Genomic DNA, 15,664 nt, shown 5'->3' on the forward strand with positions numbered 1-15,664 from the left:
ATTATGTTTGCTTTCTTTATTTCCTAACTTTATACCGTATCTCCAAGACAGGCTAAAACCTGTATGTTCTGCTTGATAAATCTCCTCTTTAATAAAAGGAAGCAGCATTTGCAAAGTACAACTTCAGAGACAATTATGATTGCGTTAGGCAGACACTGCCATCCTTCTCCTCTCTGACGGCAGTGGGAGCCTGATCCTCACCAGAGTAAGTAAAAAGCATTTTGTAACATGATTGAAAAAGGGCTGAGGGCCCCAATTCTGAGAACAGTTTGGTTATTTCAAATAATCCATATCACTCAAAGTCACTAGAAATCTGCTCAGCGTTCACTCTTCCCTCAACAGAGACCTGCCAGAGCACATTGTACAGCAGCAGCCATACAGTTAATCTTGTTCCATCAGAAGGTGATCCTGCCAAGGTTGTAATGTTTTAATAAAGTCTGGTAGGAGAAGCCGAGATTACCGTCACCACCGTTATGCCACTCGGCGTGAGCACAGAAAGCAAGCTTTGGCCTCCACTGACCTTGACTTTGCATTTCACAACATATTTACTACTGTAACTTTCACTGAACAAGAAAATGTGACTGCATTTAATAAGCAAGGTGTTATAGCACTATAAACCATTAAACGGACAAAGATATTTTACAGTCTTTAGTTCAGTCCTGAATAAATCTCACCAAATAATTTTTACTTACTTACTACTACTTAGAGTCAGAAATAACAATTCTTCCTCCTCCTCCATATCATATTCAATATTGAATAAAAAACAGGCTAAAATTCAGTTTATGTTCTTACATTAAATTCACTAAAAAAGGAAATTCAGAATTCACTCAACTCATACATACTCAGCATTACAACTTGCTGGAAAACAGTATTTAATCATAAATACCACATTGGTAAAGAGCATTTTAATATAGAATTTTTTCTGCATTTATTCATTTCGCCTTTTCACTATTATCTACAATTTTAAAAATCAGCATTTATTGCAATGCAACCATTATTTGCGAAATAGTAATTAATTTGCATTCTAAGGACCTTTCACCTAGGTCCTGCAAAAAAGCTATGAGGATATTACATAAATAAAACCCTGCTGGCACATGAATCTAAGGACCAGATTTGAGCCCAAACCACATTTTATAGTTCAATTAAGCAAAGCCCCAAAAATCCTAGAGAACAGAATCCAAACCAATAATACGTTGACGTGCACTTTACTGTTGAGGAGAACAACAGGACTATGAAACGCTTCCCAGTAAAGCATTTTAAAAACAAAAGTAGGTTAATGGTAGGGTGACCTCAGTCATAATTTTTATAGAAAACTTTACAATACACCTTTAAAATGAATAAAATTGTAATAAGTTCAGTGTAGTCTGGCCATGTGATAAAAAAATAAAAAAAAAACACCACCAAAAAACCAAAATGCTAATGTCATATAAAGTCTGGAAAAGAAAAGAATAAGGAGACTGACAAGCAATTAGATGAAGTTTAAGCAAAGCTCTCATTTCCCTCTCCTTAAACCCAGGATATGTCTTTTAGTTAAACAAATATTAATACACACTGAGCTGGCAGCCTCTACAAGGCAGATGGCTGAGGGAAAAAAAAGTCCCAGCCTGACTCCCTGCTTTCTGCAGTGACTCTTAAACTAAAGCTGAGACCAAATCGACCCCGGCACCGGCAGGAGGTCAGCGCTCAGCCTGCCCCTACACCCTGCGGGGAGGTCACGGGGGCCCCCAGTTTGCAAACAGAGCAGTGGCCAACATTCACAGAAGGTGATGCAGAGAAGTATGAGAATTCAGGTGCTTCAGGCCACCCTTTGGGGGACCTGGTTATATGAAGAGCATCAATGGCCTTATTTTGTTACTTTACTTATTTAGGTCCCTGAAAGAATGTAGTGTGACTACTCTACTACAAAGATGACCGAGGGACTGGAGCATCTCTCTGGTGAGGAAAGACTGAGAGATCTGGGGCTATTTAGCCTGGAGAAGAGAAGACAGAGAGGGGATCTCATCAATGCTTATAAATGTCTAAAGGGCGGGTGTCAAGAAGATGGGGCCAGACTCTTTTCAGTGATTCCTAGCGACAAGACAAGGGACAATGGGCACAAATTGGAACACAAGAAATTCTATCTTCAACATGAGGAAACACTTCTTTCCTTTAAGGGTGGCAGAGCACTGGCTCAGGCTGCCCAGAGAGATTGTGGAGTCCTCTTCTCTGGAGATAGTTAAAACCTGCCTGGATGCGTTCCTGTCCAGCCTGCTGTAGGTGAACCTGCATTGGCTGGGGGGTTGAAGTAGATGATCTCTGAAGGTCCCTTCCAACTCCGACCATTTTGTGATTCTGTGATACTCTCCCATTCTCATACAATGCAAGTGAAGCTCTCTGCTCTCCAGTTAACTAAATTCAAGGTTTACAAGCCCTTACTATGCACAGGGCTAGTTGTGTGACAAGTCACATTTCCCCACCTGCCCACAGCTTCCCAGTTATACCCTACCAGAATGAGAACATCCACTTGCTGGTAAAGATCGGTCAAACTAGAGAAATCCCTAAATGAGCTGCGTTCAGCATTTCAACACCCTCCATCCCTTTATATTCTCACATTTTTATGTTCTATGATAGTTAATGAATGAATGTACTGAGCTTGCCCTTGAAAGTAATGAAAGCAAGAAAAGCCATTTCTTAACCTCCTGAGCGATACCAGGTACTACAATTGCAATTTCCAAAATCAGAACAACCAATCTGCATTTCGGGTTTTATTTCATTCTGCAGATGAGATTGCTCCACATAGCCCAGTGTAGACATGCTCATATTTATGTTATCTTAGAGCTTACATCATGGATAGACCAACTACAACAATATTTTCCTATATTTTTTCTCTTCTAATAATAATGTCCAGTATGTTAGCTACTTGGAAACTTCATTAAGAAGTCAGGAAGTGACTGTATTTATAGACATATAAATAAACTTGTCATGAAACATTCCTTAATGTCTTTGTTTCCAGTTGTTCAGACCCCATTTGCTTCTCTTGAAGGAGAAAAACCATAACTTTCTCATTGAACATCTGTCTATAGTTGGAGGAGAAATTACGAGACAGTATCTAGTATACAGTAGGTCAACTTAACCGTAATATTTTTCCTTAGTGAAGGCACAAATGAACACATGATAATTCAGTTCAGACAGTCAGTATTGACAGCTAAATTGAAATACTGGCCAAATCTCACTAAAATCTACTAACCTGGCCTTGACAATGGCTATAAGAGTTGGGTCTGTGAGAAACCCTGCCAAGATCACTTCTCTTCCCCCTTCTGACAGCAACAACTTTGAAGGAAATCCCAGTGAAACATTATTTCAGCAACTACACCCAGGTTAGAGTAAAAGGCGATAGAGGAAATTTGCATTCAGACTCAGATGACTGCTTTCATGGCTGGCAAACTCACCAGGAGAAGTCTCCAGGGCTTCTTCTCAATCTCCAGAATAACCAGATGCATTTACTGCCAAGGTCCTGCAGCACTGCAGACTCCTCAAGGGGTACAGCAGGGTAATGGGAACTTACAAATAGCAGGTCCTGCCCCAATTATCTGCTTCATTGACATAAGCAGTTCTCAAATATGAGGCTGGATTTAGTGGCGGGGAAAGGAGGAAAAGCAGAAAATGTCTGGATAGAAATCATTTTTCAAAGGGGAAAGTTCATCGGTTCAATTCTAGGAGAGAAACTGAGAATCTGTAATGCCAAGTGCCCTTTAAAAGGGCTTCACATGTTAGACCAAGTGGTTTACGATGCTCCAAGAAACCCTTTGCTGCAATTAGCTTTGTGATATGTATATGCTCGTATATTATCTCATACATTCGTCTCTTAAATCACTTACAGCCTTAAAATAAAACGTTAGTCCATACATAAAGCAGTCAGAAAAACTACTTTAAAACAAAAGAATGCAAGGAACTAAATTCCGAGTACAGAATTTCAGGACTTTCAATCTTAAAGAAAAAAAAAAAAATGTTGTCATTTCTAGAGAAAGATTTTTCCCTGCAGTTCACACCTACCAACCAGCTCAGCCATCAGGTCCAGGATGCACTCATCTGCCAAAGCCCACGGGCGCTGACCGTTGAAGTGTCCATGGACACCTCTGAAAAGGAAGAGAGAAGCAATGAAAACATATGTGGTTCCATTTGGATCAGTCCTAAGAAACGTACCTGATTTGGAGACCCCACATCTGGAGGAGGAGACTCACCTAAGCTGAGCACGGCACTGCTATCATGCCATTAAAGCTCATAGCAAATGCAATGTGTTTGTTGGTTTCTGTCAGTTTTTCAGTCGCTTGAAAACTATTTATTTTGGCCCCCAAAACTCCTTTAGAAATCCCTCAGAATTTCTTTTTCGCAAGCCCTTTGGAAGTGGCTGGAGGGGTACAATAAGCCTCCGGGAACAGGCACGCCGGGAAAGGGCACGGTGGTGCGGGGCGCAGGATGGCACCCCGCTGAGCCCAGCTTATAAACCACACCGAGAGCAGAGATCACCCTGCAGAGTTCCTCCACCTGCATTTCTAGCTGAACGTTGTATGGTGCAGGGGATGGTAGACTTGAATACTGCCTTGCTCCCAGACAGAAATATTTCTTGTCACAAACAATTTCTGTCCTCCTGAATCTCCTGTCTGAACTCACCCTTCTGCATAAACCAGCAGGTACTTAATGTATATGCAGGGAAGCACCTGCCCAAAAAGAGCTGCTTGCTAATTTTTATTGCTTCTCTTCTCCCTGCCAAATTGTTCCAGATCTAAGTGTGCATAAAGCTTTTTGGTTTGACAGAGGGCATTTAAAAACTTTATTTCGCAAACTGTTCCTGTCTGCAGTGGATCATACAGGCACCGTGAACCTGAATGCATCACTATTCAGAGGTGACAAATATGTACATTCAGTTCTGGATTAAGTGCTCTGAACTAATTTTTGCTTCAAATGTGACAGAGAAGTAAACCTCTAAGGTAGCTACCATGCATATATAAATAAAAAGTTGCAAAGTTTCTTAAACATATGGTATGTAGCGCACAGATTTAAATGCAAATGAAGGCAGATTGAGAAAAGTAATAATGGTGATAATCCAGAGGAACGTTGCTCTGGGCTTCCATCTCACACTGGATGATTTTCATATTTGCTGAGCACCACAGGGTACTTGTGGAGTCAGAAATGCCAGGCTGCGTACGGCGGAGGCAAACCAAGTATAAAGCTGTTTCAAACCAGGGACAAAGCCAGTAGGAAATTGGGTAGAGAGCAAAAGAGCCCTAAAAGCTGTGATGAAAGGAAGAAAAAGAAAAAAAAGAAGAAAGAAAAAAAAAAAAAGAACAGAACAAGTAATAAACCTTTTAAAGAAGAACAGGCCCACAATGTTCACTCAAAATCATGAGAAGATGTCTGGCAGATTAAGACGTGAGAAAGGAGAGAGTATGAGACACTACCATCTAGTCCCCCATGCTTAAGCTTATTTAAAAGATTGGTTTTCCCTATCCACCTCCTACTTTTCCTTCTCAGGTAGAATTTCGCTCTGTCTCCCACACAAATTACCTTGATGTTTTACAGTCAGACCCTCTCTGATTGACTTGGGTCTAATTCCTGCCTCCTAGGAGTATTTCCAAAACAACCACAGTCCTAAAGAAAAGAACTGCTGCAAAAAAAAAGCCCAATTTGTCTTAACCATTTCATGCTTCTTATGTTTGCAAAATACCGTTTGCTTTTGGACTAGTTTAGGTCAACAGCTGAAGGAGGGCACAGGAACAACCCAACATCTCTTACAGATAAAATAACCTCCCTATGTTCAACAAGTCCGACCCCACACAGACAACAAGGAGGACTCCGACCCCTAGTTTGGATAAAGTCACTGTACACTAGTTGACCACTTTTCTTCATTTTAGAATTGCTCTCTGATGAGACCGTGACAGCAGAAAGCGGGCAGTGTGAAATAGCACTCATTTACAAGAACATTTTGTAGATGAGGAATAAAGGCAGTAGGTGGGTAGGGGAAGAAAATGCAGTAAGGGGCAGGATGAGTGCTAAAAGTTCCTCCCCTCTATCAGACTATAATGCAGCTGCGTTCCCTGAAGACAGTGGTATGTATTTTACAAACAGCAAGACGTTTATTGCTAATTTCCCTTCTTATTCCTAACTGTAATATAGTGATCAAGGGACTGTGGGATAATACAGACTGTTAAAATAAAAAAGATTGAAGATTTTCAGTGGCTCCCAGCCCAAGGGGATCTCTATTTCTGAAAGAGGATAGTGAACATAATAAGATGGGGAAAAGAAGCCTGAACTACCTATGGGATTCTCTTTCATTAGCTTTCTCTGATTTTTATAGCCATTAGTGTCCTTCTAATGGGAATTTACTGATGAAAGCTCTCTCCAGCACACAGGACTAACAAAATTTCAGAATAAATTTCCAAGTTATCATGAAAACAGATATGAGATTTTGGGCATGAGAATATTTTATTTTCAGAAGAAAACGTGGAAATTTTGCGTATATTGAAAGAGGGGAGAGCCAGCATTAATTATTATTCATATTATTATTATTATTATGGCACAGCTTACAGCTTGCCTCCTTCTTGATGGCCAATATAAATGCCAAGAGACAAAAATTATTGCAGCTAAAATGGTAGTTAAAGGCATATTCTTGGACCCTTTTTTTATTTTAATCTCATGAAACTCTGTAGCCTTTGCTGATGGCACAATACATCCTATTACACTTAGGTTGTAAAATTCTATGCTCTGCCTCAGAGAATTTATATCTCTGTATATTATGCCACCCCTCTCTCAGCTCTGGTAGGCACTGGGGGTAATAATCTTTAAGGACACAACTGCAGTGCTTCTGGCATTCCCCTCAGACACCGATAGCCTACGTCCCGTTTTGTTTCCACTGCACCCTAGGTAGCAAGAGAGATTTAAATCAAGGTACCTAAATTAATGAATACCAAGTGTGGCCCATCAAATCATAAAGCATCATACAAATAGAACTATTTCTTAAACTACTGTGAGAGTTTCTCATTGAACAAATTAATTTTTAGTCGGTTACCATTTTATTTGCAATTTGGCAAGAAATCACAATGCCACATTTTATTCGCTGAGGTCTGGTTGATTTAAAGCTCTCTAGGGGAGCTAGAAACACATTTTCTGATACTATCCCAGGGTTTCAAAGGCGGTAACAAAAGGGATTTAAATGAATTGCCAGCTTCAGGAATCTTCTGCGCTCATCCAAATCTTGTTCAAGTGGAAATTTCCTTCTTGCTTCTTTGCCAAAAATGATGCAAGGTATTTAACAAGCCGACACAGACTCTAAAGTTTGACGATGGTTTCAAGCAAAGAAATAGCCAAAAGAAAGGAAGACGTGTCCAAAGAAAAAGAACCGTATGGAGCAGTAGATTGAAGTCAAAACTAAAAAAACCCAGGGCATTAAACTGGGCATTTACAGCTCTAACACACAACCTGCTGAAAGGCACAATGCAGAGATGAATCGTGCCGAATGGCAGAAGCGGGTCTCTCAAACGGAATATGACTGCACTGCTGCTTGCAGGATGGTTATATCGTGCAGGATTAGTTCAGCACATAGAACCAAAGATACCTTTTCACTCACCAAAAGCAGTCCTTAGCTACCAGGGGTACTATACTCTAAAGCCTTCCACAGGCTTGGATTTTTTCTCTACTATATTCACGTCAGAAGCTTGCTGCCAGACTGCTTCAATGTTTAGAAGTATGTACACATATCTAGTTTCTAGCTTCAATTTATTAATTCCTAGTTTATATTTACTGTGCCAGCAATGTTATTTCAGATAAGTGGCTCCTTTTCCCCCCGCTATGTTTACCCCTTGACGCATTCACAGAGAACAATCATTTTTTCCTCAGTCTTCATTTTGCTCAGCTGAAAAACTCCAGTCCTCGAGACTTCCATTCAGCAGGTTCTCCACTCCCCAATCACCCTACGAGCCCTTCGCAAGAGCATAACAATCGGCTACGGCAGACTCCCTTCTGTTTTAATAGTTCTCCCTTAATGAGTTACTCAGACATGCGAGACACTGCCCACTGCAGTGCGTATGTTCACATGCAATAACGATTCTATAAAATATATTAATTGCTTAAACAGTTGTGGCGTGGGAAAAGGGAAAACAAGACACTGCAAAGCACCTGTTGTCCTCTATCCAACCAAACAAGTCACTTCTATCTTGGCTTTGAGATTCAAAAAAACTGCATTATTGGCTACTCTAAGGTAAGCATGGAAGAGACAACTCTTCATCCCTTTTTGCCCCTCATTCAGTAAATCTTGGATTTAGCCAAAATCAAAACAGAAAGAAAGATGAAGTCTCAAAGGCTCTTTTTTAATCCATACTAAGAATGCCAGTGGCCTGAATTTGTGGTCTGTATACATTAGCATAAAAAAGAGGACTGAGGAAAGTGGAAAGAAAGAATACAAAACCAGAACAGGTATATGGGAGGCAGATGTAAGATCAGAAAGCTGTAACACACCGTTTAAGGTCAGGGAGGAAAAAAAAGGGACAGTGACACTGTAAGAGGACACATAACAAGAAAGAAATGCATGAAAAGGCCTCTTTCTCTCCAGGCCTTACTCTAATGAGTTGCCATCGCGACGCAGAGCTAAAGCTACCAGCTTCCCTGCCCTTGACAACAGCTACCAGGTAATCTTCCTTTTCACTCTTGCCATCAGCTATAAATGGTGAAAACCATTTAAATAGACAAGACCTATTTGAGATGAATCCAAAAGACACAACAAACAGAAAATACTATAAACCGATTTATAAGAGAGTCAGAATCTATATCATTGCTGACTTGAAGGATGTACCTAATTTGTGTGCCATTTCTTAGTCTCGCTACTTATCTAAGCCACAGCCAATGAATTCCACATCGTGCCAGCGCATAAGCCATTGAACAGGATTTGGCTGGTAACAGCCACTACCTTAGACTAGATTTTGCTAAGCTGTCCTTGGTGACTGGAATAAAAACATCCCTTTGTGAACCTCCAACCCCCTATTCCTTTGCAGCCCCCAGCACCCAATCCCACCCATCAGCTTCTTTCAGCACACATTGCTCTGTTCAAATTTAGCTTGACCTTACCTTGACTCTCTCACTTGCCTTAGGTACATCTGCAGCTAGCAGGATTTTGCTCTGGGCTTTTGTTGGGTTTAGTCTGGGTTTGTTGTGCTTCAGGGTCTGTTTTGGTTTGGTTTTTTTTTAAACTTTCTGATTTATGCTGGGTAAAGTGTTTGGGGCCAAGCTGTATTTTTGGCAAACAGCCTTTCTAGATTTGCTTCCTCTCTCCCGATGGCTTAAAATCATGTTTCCCCCTTAGATACAGCTACTGAAGGCAATTTTGATCTTCTGGAGAAACATGCTGCCTACCCTTTTCTTTCAGGTTTTCATAATCATCAAGGAAAAAAAAAAAATCCTTCTCTGTAGCAAAGACACGTAAGAATGGAAGTGAACCAATGAAAAGGTAAAGCGAAGGAGCCGAAATATGTTTGCACTCCCAGTGCATCACTCTAATAGATAAGAGTGCTATCTGACTTCTACCTTTTGAAAGAGCTCAGCTGTGTCCCTGATAAAGTGCGATAATCATACAGAAATGGACAGAGTTGCAATTTTTTCAAATGACTGGAGAAAGTGCAGCGCTGTGCTGAATGAATAACCAAGAGGAACGAGCGCTTCCCAAAGTTCCCATTCATTCCCATTCATTCTCAACCTTCCTCTCTCTTATAAGAATACAAGTAATAAATAGGGAACAGTAAACCATTTTTATTAGCCCACAGCCTTCATATATGAGCAAGTGAAACAGCAGCTACAGAGCTTTCACGTTTACATTGGGAAGCCTCCATCTAGACCATTTCTACCAAAGCCAGGCTGCCCAGTTAGCAGAATTAGCTTTTCCTCTTCTGTCTCCCCATGTTTCCTCAGCTCTCTCACCATGAAATCACATCTGTTCCCCTCATACCCCACAGCCTGCGAAAGTGTTCCTCTCGCTCCCAGCTCACTCACTCGTCTGGATGTTATTTTTCTTTCCTGCCTTCAGCTCCATGGTTTTTATTTATCTTTTTCCTTTCCCGCTCCAGCTGCCCAGGTAGGTGCTGGACACCTCAAAGCACAGATTCTCCATGGAAACAAAATATAATATAAAAATAAAAAAGCTTTTTTTCCCCCCTATATAACTGAAAGTTTCCCATCTGCTATGATGACAATGCCCCTTTCCTGCAATGCTGAAATATGTCCCTTTTTTGTCCTCTTGCCTCTCCTACATCAGCTCTGTTCAACAGAGCTCATTGAGATCCACCCTCAGCTCCTCGCTGAGATGCTCCCGAGAAGACAGGAATGCTGCTTCTTTCTAAATAAGATGAACTTGTCAGGCAGAGACCTGGTTTAAGAGGAGCCAAAAACCTGCCAGCGCTGGCAGCAGCACCACCTGCGCTCGGTGCTATTTCAAGGGGAACTGCCCGTTGCAAGGCCTGCAGGGTGAATCACACGCAGTTAAAAATACTAATTAGAAAACCACAGGGCCTGAAACTGAATTATGTTCACCAGCAAGCAGCAGTAACCAAATGAGTTTGCACGTCTTGTGTATAAACACATGTAGCAATTGGGTGGGGATGGTTAAACTGTGCAGGTCCTCCAGGTGAGCCAAAGCAGAGCCACCCGCAGCACAGGTTGTCACAGCTGGAAGTTTCTCTTTGCCTGTTTTACTGCTCGTGTCTTTAAAGGAGATATAAATAGTGCTAGGGAAACACTGCACAAGTTTTACTCCTGAGCTGTGTTGGTTATAACATGCTATTCTTCTATTCAGTCATTTCCAAGGCAGATCCCAAAATAAAACAAAGCGCTCATCTAAAGCACAGGTTAGCATCTCATCTACTCACGTTCGAGCCCACTTGTCCAGTTCTTCATCCAAGTAAGTTTTAACTTTTCTTGGCTGGAGCCCGAGAGAATTCCCAGCAAAGTATACGCAGCTCTCCCCTCCATCCACCAGGCTCGGATCAGCTGCAGAGGGAAAGCACAGAAACAGCAATCACATGGGAGTGAGCACAGCAGGGACAGCACACACGAGTGTGTACACACAAACGTGTGCCACCACCCAGAGCTCTGCCTGCTCTGCATTTCCCTGGGACACTGGGGTTCCCCTGTGTGAATGGAGGTGCCACATCCTGATCTTCCTCCCAGGACACCACGCAGGTGACCCTGCAAAGGGATGGAAAGAAGAAGACAGCCAGGCAATCTGCAAGCAGTTATTCCCCTTGTCCTCCTGCAATTTTTGGCTGGGTCCACCTGTACCTGTCCTAGAGCTAATGTGAGTTCAGGCAGCAGTAGATCCCCAGGTCTCTGGGGCTGTGTGGGGACCAGCCACTGGCACCGATTTTGTCAGGTCTGTAACCAACAGAGAGTGAAGAGGGAGTGTTTTCCTCACCAGGCTATCCACTTTTCTTCCATTATCAATATATTCCTACTCCAAGTTGTGAAACTACTCGAATAGTGCATTTAATAAAAGTTAAGACTAGGTAAAACCTGTGTCTTTCAGTTAAGTTCTCCCTGCGTGATAAAATCGCTATTTAGAAAAAAGTAGCTATTGCACAGAATATTTTAAGGCAGTCTCAAAAGTTCTTGTCTTGTCAGCATAGATTGTGGGCTGCAATTCATGTCATCATCATCTGAGGAGGAGGAGGAGGAAATCTATGTTGACAAATCCTTTCAATGATTAGGAGAAAAGCAAGGCGGTAGAAATTTATAAATAATAGCTCTAGTGAGGTTCTGAACAATCTAATTACCCCGTGTCATCATCTATCAATCCAAACATTGCCTTTTTCTATTATTTCTCACATTAGAGATTCTTGGAGGGACAAGTTATGGTGACCTTCTAGAAGGAATAAGTAATTTGCATTCATCTATACATATACTTACAATACCTCCAAAGCTAACATTACATGTAATTTTGGTAAACATAGTCGCTATACCTCAGAAAAAAGATCAAATGAAAGAATACGTTAAGATATGTGCTAGAAACAAATTATAAGATTGCTCTTCTGTGTGAAAATTTTATGTTAGGGCTGTAGAAAAAATAGATTAGATGCCTGGAAAAGGTCTCTTACTACCTTTTGCACTAACAATTACCAACTTCATGGGACTTCACCAGAAACACATTTTTCAGAAGTATAGACAGCTTGGATAATTTCTTAATTAAAGCTTTAGAAGCTTTTAAAAAGCATAAGTCAGAGAGCAATTTCAGCCTAATCTGTTTTACAGATACTATGTCTGTTTTTCATCTCTATTCTAATATGAATGAAAACAGAGAGGCATAAATATTACCCATGCTCCTAAATTGGTTCTATTAACAATTCTTTTCCTATCAAGAAACACAATAATACTGTCTCAATGGGAATAGAGAGAAGGATCTTAGCTCAAGCATTTGGAGCTCAGTCTCACTAATACTCTTTATGCCCCAATCAAGCATTAAAACAGGTAAGGAATTATAAGCAAGTTAGCTTTTCTTGCACCACAGTCCTTTCTAAATAAAAACACCTCCTGGGACACTGTTGGAGAGACATGGCATTACCACTTTGATAAAGTGTAATTTTCTACTTTTGCACCTCTTGCTTTGGTTATTCTTTTTCTGGCATTCTATCAACTCTGCATTGGGCTGTACTCTTTTCTTTTTCACAAAAAAGCCGTTTCCTTCCCCTTCTTTGACATCATTAAGAGACTCATTTTGGACCACTGCTGCTTCCCAAGCTGGGCTTGGGTTTTTTTCAGCATCTTTGTCATTTCACAGCTTCTCCTGACCAGCACACCGTTGTGCTCCAACCTCTCCTTGGTCACTGTGATATTCTTTACAGTAGAGCATTTGTTTTCCCAAGACTGGCACTTGTCTTTCTCCAATTTACTGTGCCCTCATTTCTCACAGTATCGGCCCTTTTTATTTCTGGAGGACCTATGGTTGGCACGCAATATATATTGAAACAGTCAAATACGAAATAAGCATAATTGATGAAATAAAGGCTGGTACAAACCAAACAGGACATAATTATTGAAATGTGCCCTTAGAGTAGCCTGAATAAAAAAAAATAATATGTGAACAATAATAAGCTTAATGTAATAAGCTTAATTAGATACATTATAAACTATTCTCACACCTACTCAGAACCATGCAAACTAGTCAGATCTAATAATTTACATTATTTTGCATACTAAATATACCCATTCGTCTACATTAAATATGTATTTTTATATGTTTTAAACCTCAAAGAAAAAGCAAATTTATTTTCAGAAATATTTAGTCCAAACAAAAGGGAAAACTGCAACGTCTTTATTAACCAGAAAGGAAGGACTAAATCTGTTTATACATTACCTGAGTCCTATCCCTTGTTGAAGGATAAAAGATCACCTCTTTCACAACTTCCTATACTTCCCCATGAGCCCTTCAAACAAAGAGCCAGATTTATAAGATTAACCACTACCTTTAACTATCTCTTCAGGGAAATATAGCTCACCACTTTCACTCTGGGACATCTTTTTATTCCCAAGAAACCCAAATGATGCTCTATTCCTTTACAAGATGACAAAGCACAAGCCATAGCCTTAATCAGATTGGTGATTTGGCGCCTGACTGCCAACTGCAATCCAGCCCTTCCTAAATCCGCCCAGTGCACAAAAAAGCATTAAGGAGACTTTGTTGTCAGCTCGGAGAAGAGCGAGGAGATCCAAACATCTCTCTAAATCTTCTGCTGTCATCTTTTCCTATTTGCTCACCTGAGTCTCGTCCCTTACGCTTACACATAAAAACTCAAAGATTTGCCAGGGAATTAGTCTGCTAGTGGTTGCAACTTGATCGATATAACAAATAAACAGCTGTGACAGTTTATAAGTCCATAACTAAATTAAACTATTATAATGACTTTCTACATATTTTTATGTACGTCATCTTACCGTTGCCTCCTATGGATGTTCTCATCTGCTTCTTGTAAGGCTTCATTTTAAAACCTCATTGTAATGTTTTATGTAAATATATAAAGAATATTTGATGGCTAATATCTGTAATGACATTTATCTTCAGAAGCCCGTTATCTAGGATCCGCTCCTGCACTCAGATAAATGTCATGGGAGACCTGTCTCTATGGCATAGGCACACAATGTAAATATATATATATTTACACCCCTGCTGTTTTTCAGCAGGGAAGCTGTTCCTGATGACAGCTGAAGCAGGGAAAAGAGAGAAGGGGGAAAAAGAGGAGAAAAAAAACCACCTCTATTTAGGAACACAGGAATGATGAGTTCTCTGTGCTGTTCAGCTGGTACTACTTTGTAGTCTTCTTATCTTCCACTAAAACATATATATCCACAGCCTCAGGACTAAATATTATAGTAACTGGGGAAAAAAACAAACATATGGGCAGTCTTTGGGACTAAATATTAGGGTAATTGATAAACAAACAATGGAGGTTGGAAATGAAACAATGAATACTGTCACAGGGGTGTCGAAACCTCTGCGTACTTCTCAGAAGAGTCTTTAATCTGAAGCTGCTGAGACACTATGCTGAAAAGTGACCTTTCACGTTCTTGAGAGACATTTCACATGCTGCTGCCAAAGACACGGCTGCAGTCCTGGTGCCCTGGTCGAGCTGGATTTCAATAGCATAGCCAGATTAAGGGCAGCAGCGCAACGGCCACCTGAGCTGCCTTACAGCATCTTCCCAGCTTTGGAAGGACATTCTGCAGCAGCAGGGTGGCAGATGAAGTGGCTTTGAGTACAGAATAGTCATACCCAAACAAACAGATGGGGTTTAGGAAACCCTCTTAAGCAACCATGGAAAAAAAAATAAAAAAAATATTAAAAAGAAAAGACTTCTTGGCAGACAGGCTGAGAACACCTCCTCCGTGCGGAGGAAGCACCTAGTTTAAATATTTGTAAAGTGTCCAGTTCTGCTCTGAATAGTATAAATAGCAAAACTCAAGGATTTAAATGTGGGAAAAGATAAGTCGATACCATCAGTACACAGAGACCTAAGATTTATCATCCCCATGTCCTAAGGGCATGAGCAGACTGCATTCCCAACATTCATCTTTGCTAGGCAGAAAGACACTGGTGACAAAGATAGTTTCAAAAGATGTCCAGGAATTCAAACAATTAGTACCATTTTCTATCACAGACCTTTAGTGGACATAATTTGGTGAATGTACCATCAGTACTGTTCTTTTCAGAAAAATATCTGCAGCCTTTAATTTTTAATAGATGCTTTCTGCCAAGGCAGAAAAGGACAATGACTATGCCCATGTATGTTCACCATTTAAGGAAATAATATGCCATTTCTTCATCATTCAGTGTGTGATGACCAGGGCCTGCAGAACAGGCATAGTTTTGTTCCTCATGTATTTGATGTGTGAGCTGAAAGCAGACCCAGACAGGATGTGGGAAGCAGGACAAGAGCCAAGGACCATGCTATGTCCACAGGTGGGTGCTCCCACCAGGTTTCCCTGCATGATTTTGGCCAGACACAGTAGCAGTGGTGGGTACAAAAAAAGAAAACCAACAAACAAACATGGAAATGTTTTGTAGTTTTGCAGGGCTGAGAGTGATAACCTGAAGCAAATCACAGAATGACAGAGGTTGGAAGGGACCTCTGGAGCTCACCCAGTCCAACCCCCCCCC

The 15,664-nt window shown here is 40.8% G+C and overlaps 1 protein-coding gene across 1 annotated transcript in view; it reads right to left on the reverse strand.

Annotated features, from left to right (window-relative positions):
* KYNU (kynureninase) overlaps positions 1–15,664 on the reverse strand; it is a 59,526-nt gene that overhangs the window by 42,130 nt on the left and 1,732 nt on the right. The window contains exons 2-3 of the mRNA XM_009891703.1: positions 10,887–11,007; positions 4,033–4,115 (exon numbers count right to left, since the gene is read on the reverse strand). Of these exons, the coding sequence (XP_009890005.1) occupies positions 4,033–4,115; positions 10,887–11,007 (204 nt within the window). The remainder of the gene's footprint in view (positions 1–4,032; positions 4,116–10,886; positions 11,008–15,664) is intronic.

The sequence above is a fragment of the Charadrius vociferus genome, unplaced genomic scaffold, assembly GCF_000708025.1.
Source record: "Charadrius vociferus isolate BGI_N301 unplaced genomic scaffold, ASM70802v2 scaffold109, whole genome shotgun sequence".
In the NCBI taxonomy this organism is placed as follows: Eukaryota; Metazoa; Chordata; class Aves; order Charadriiformes; family Charadriidae; genus Charadrius; species Charadrius vociferus.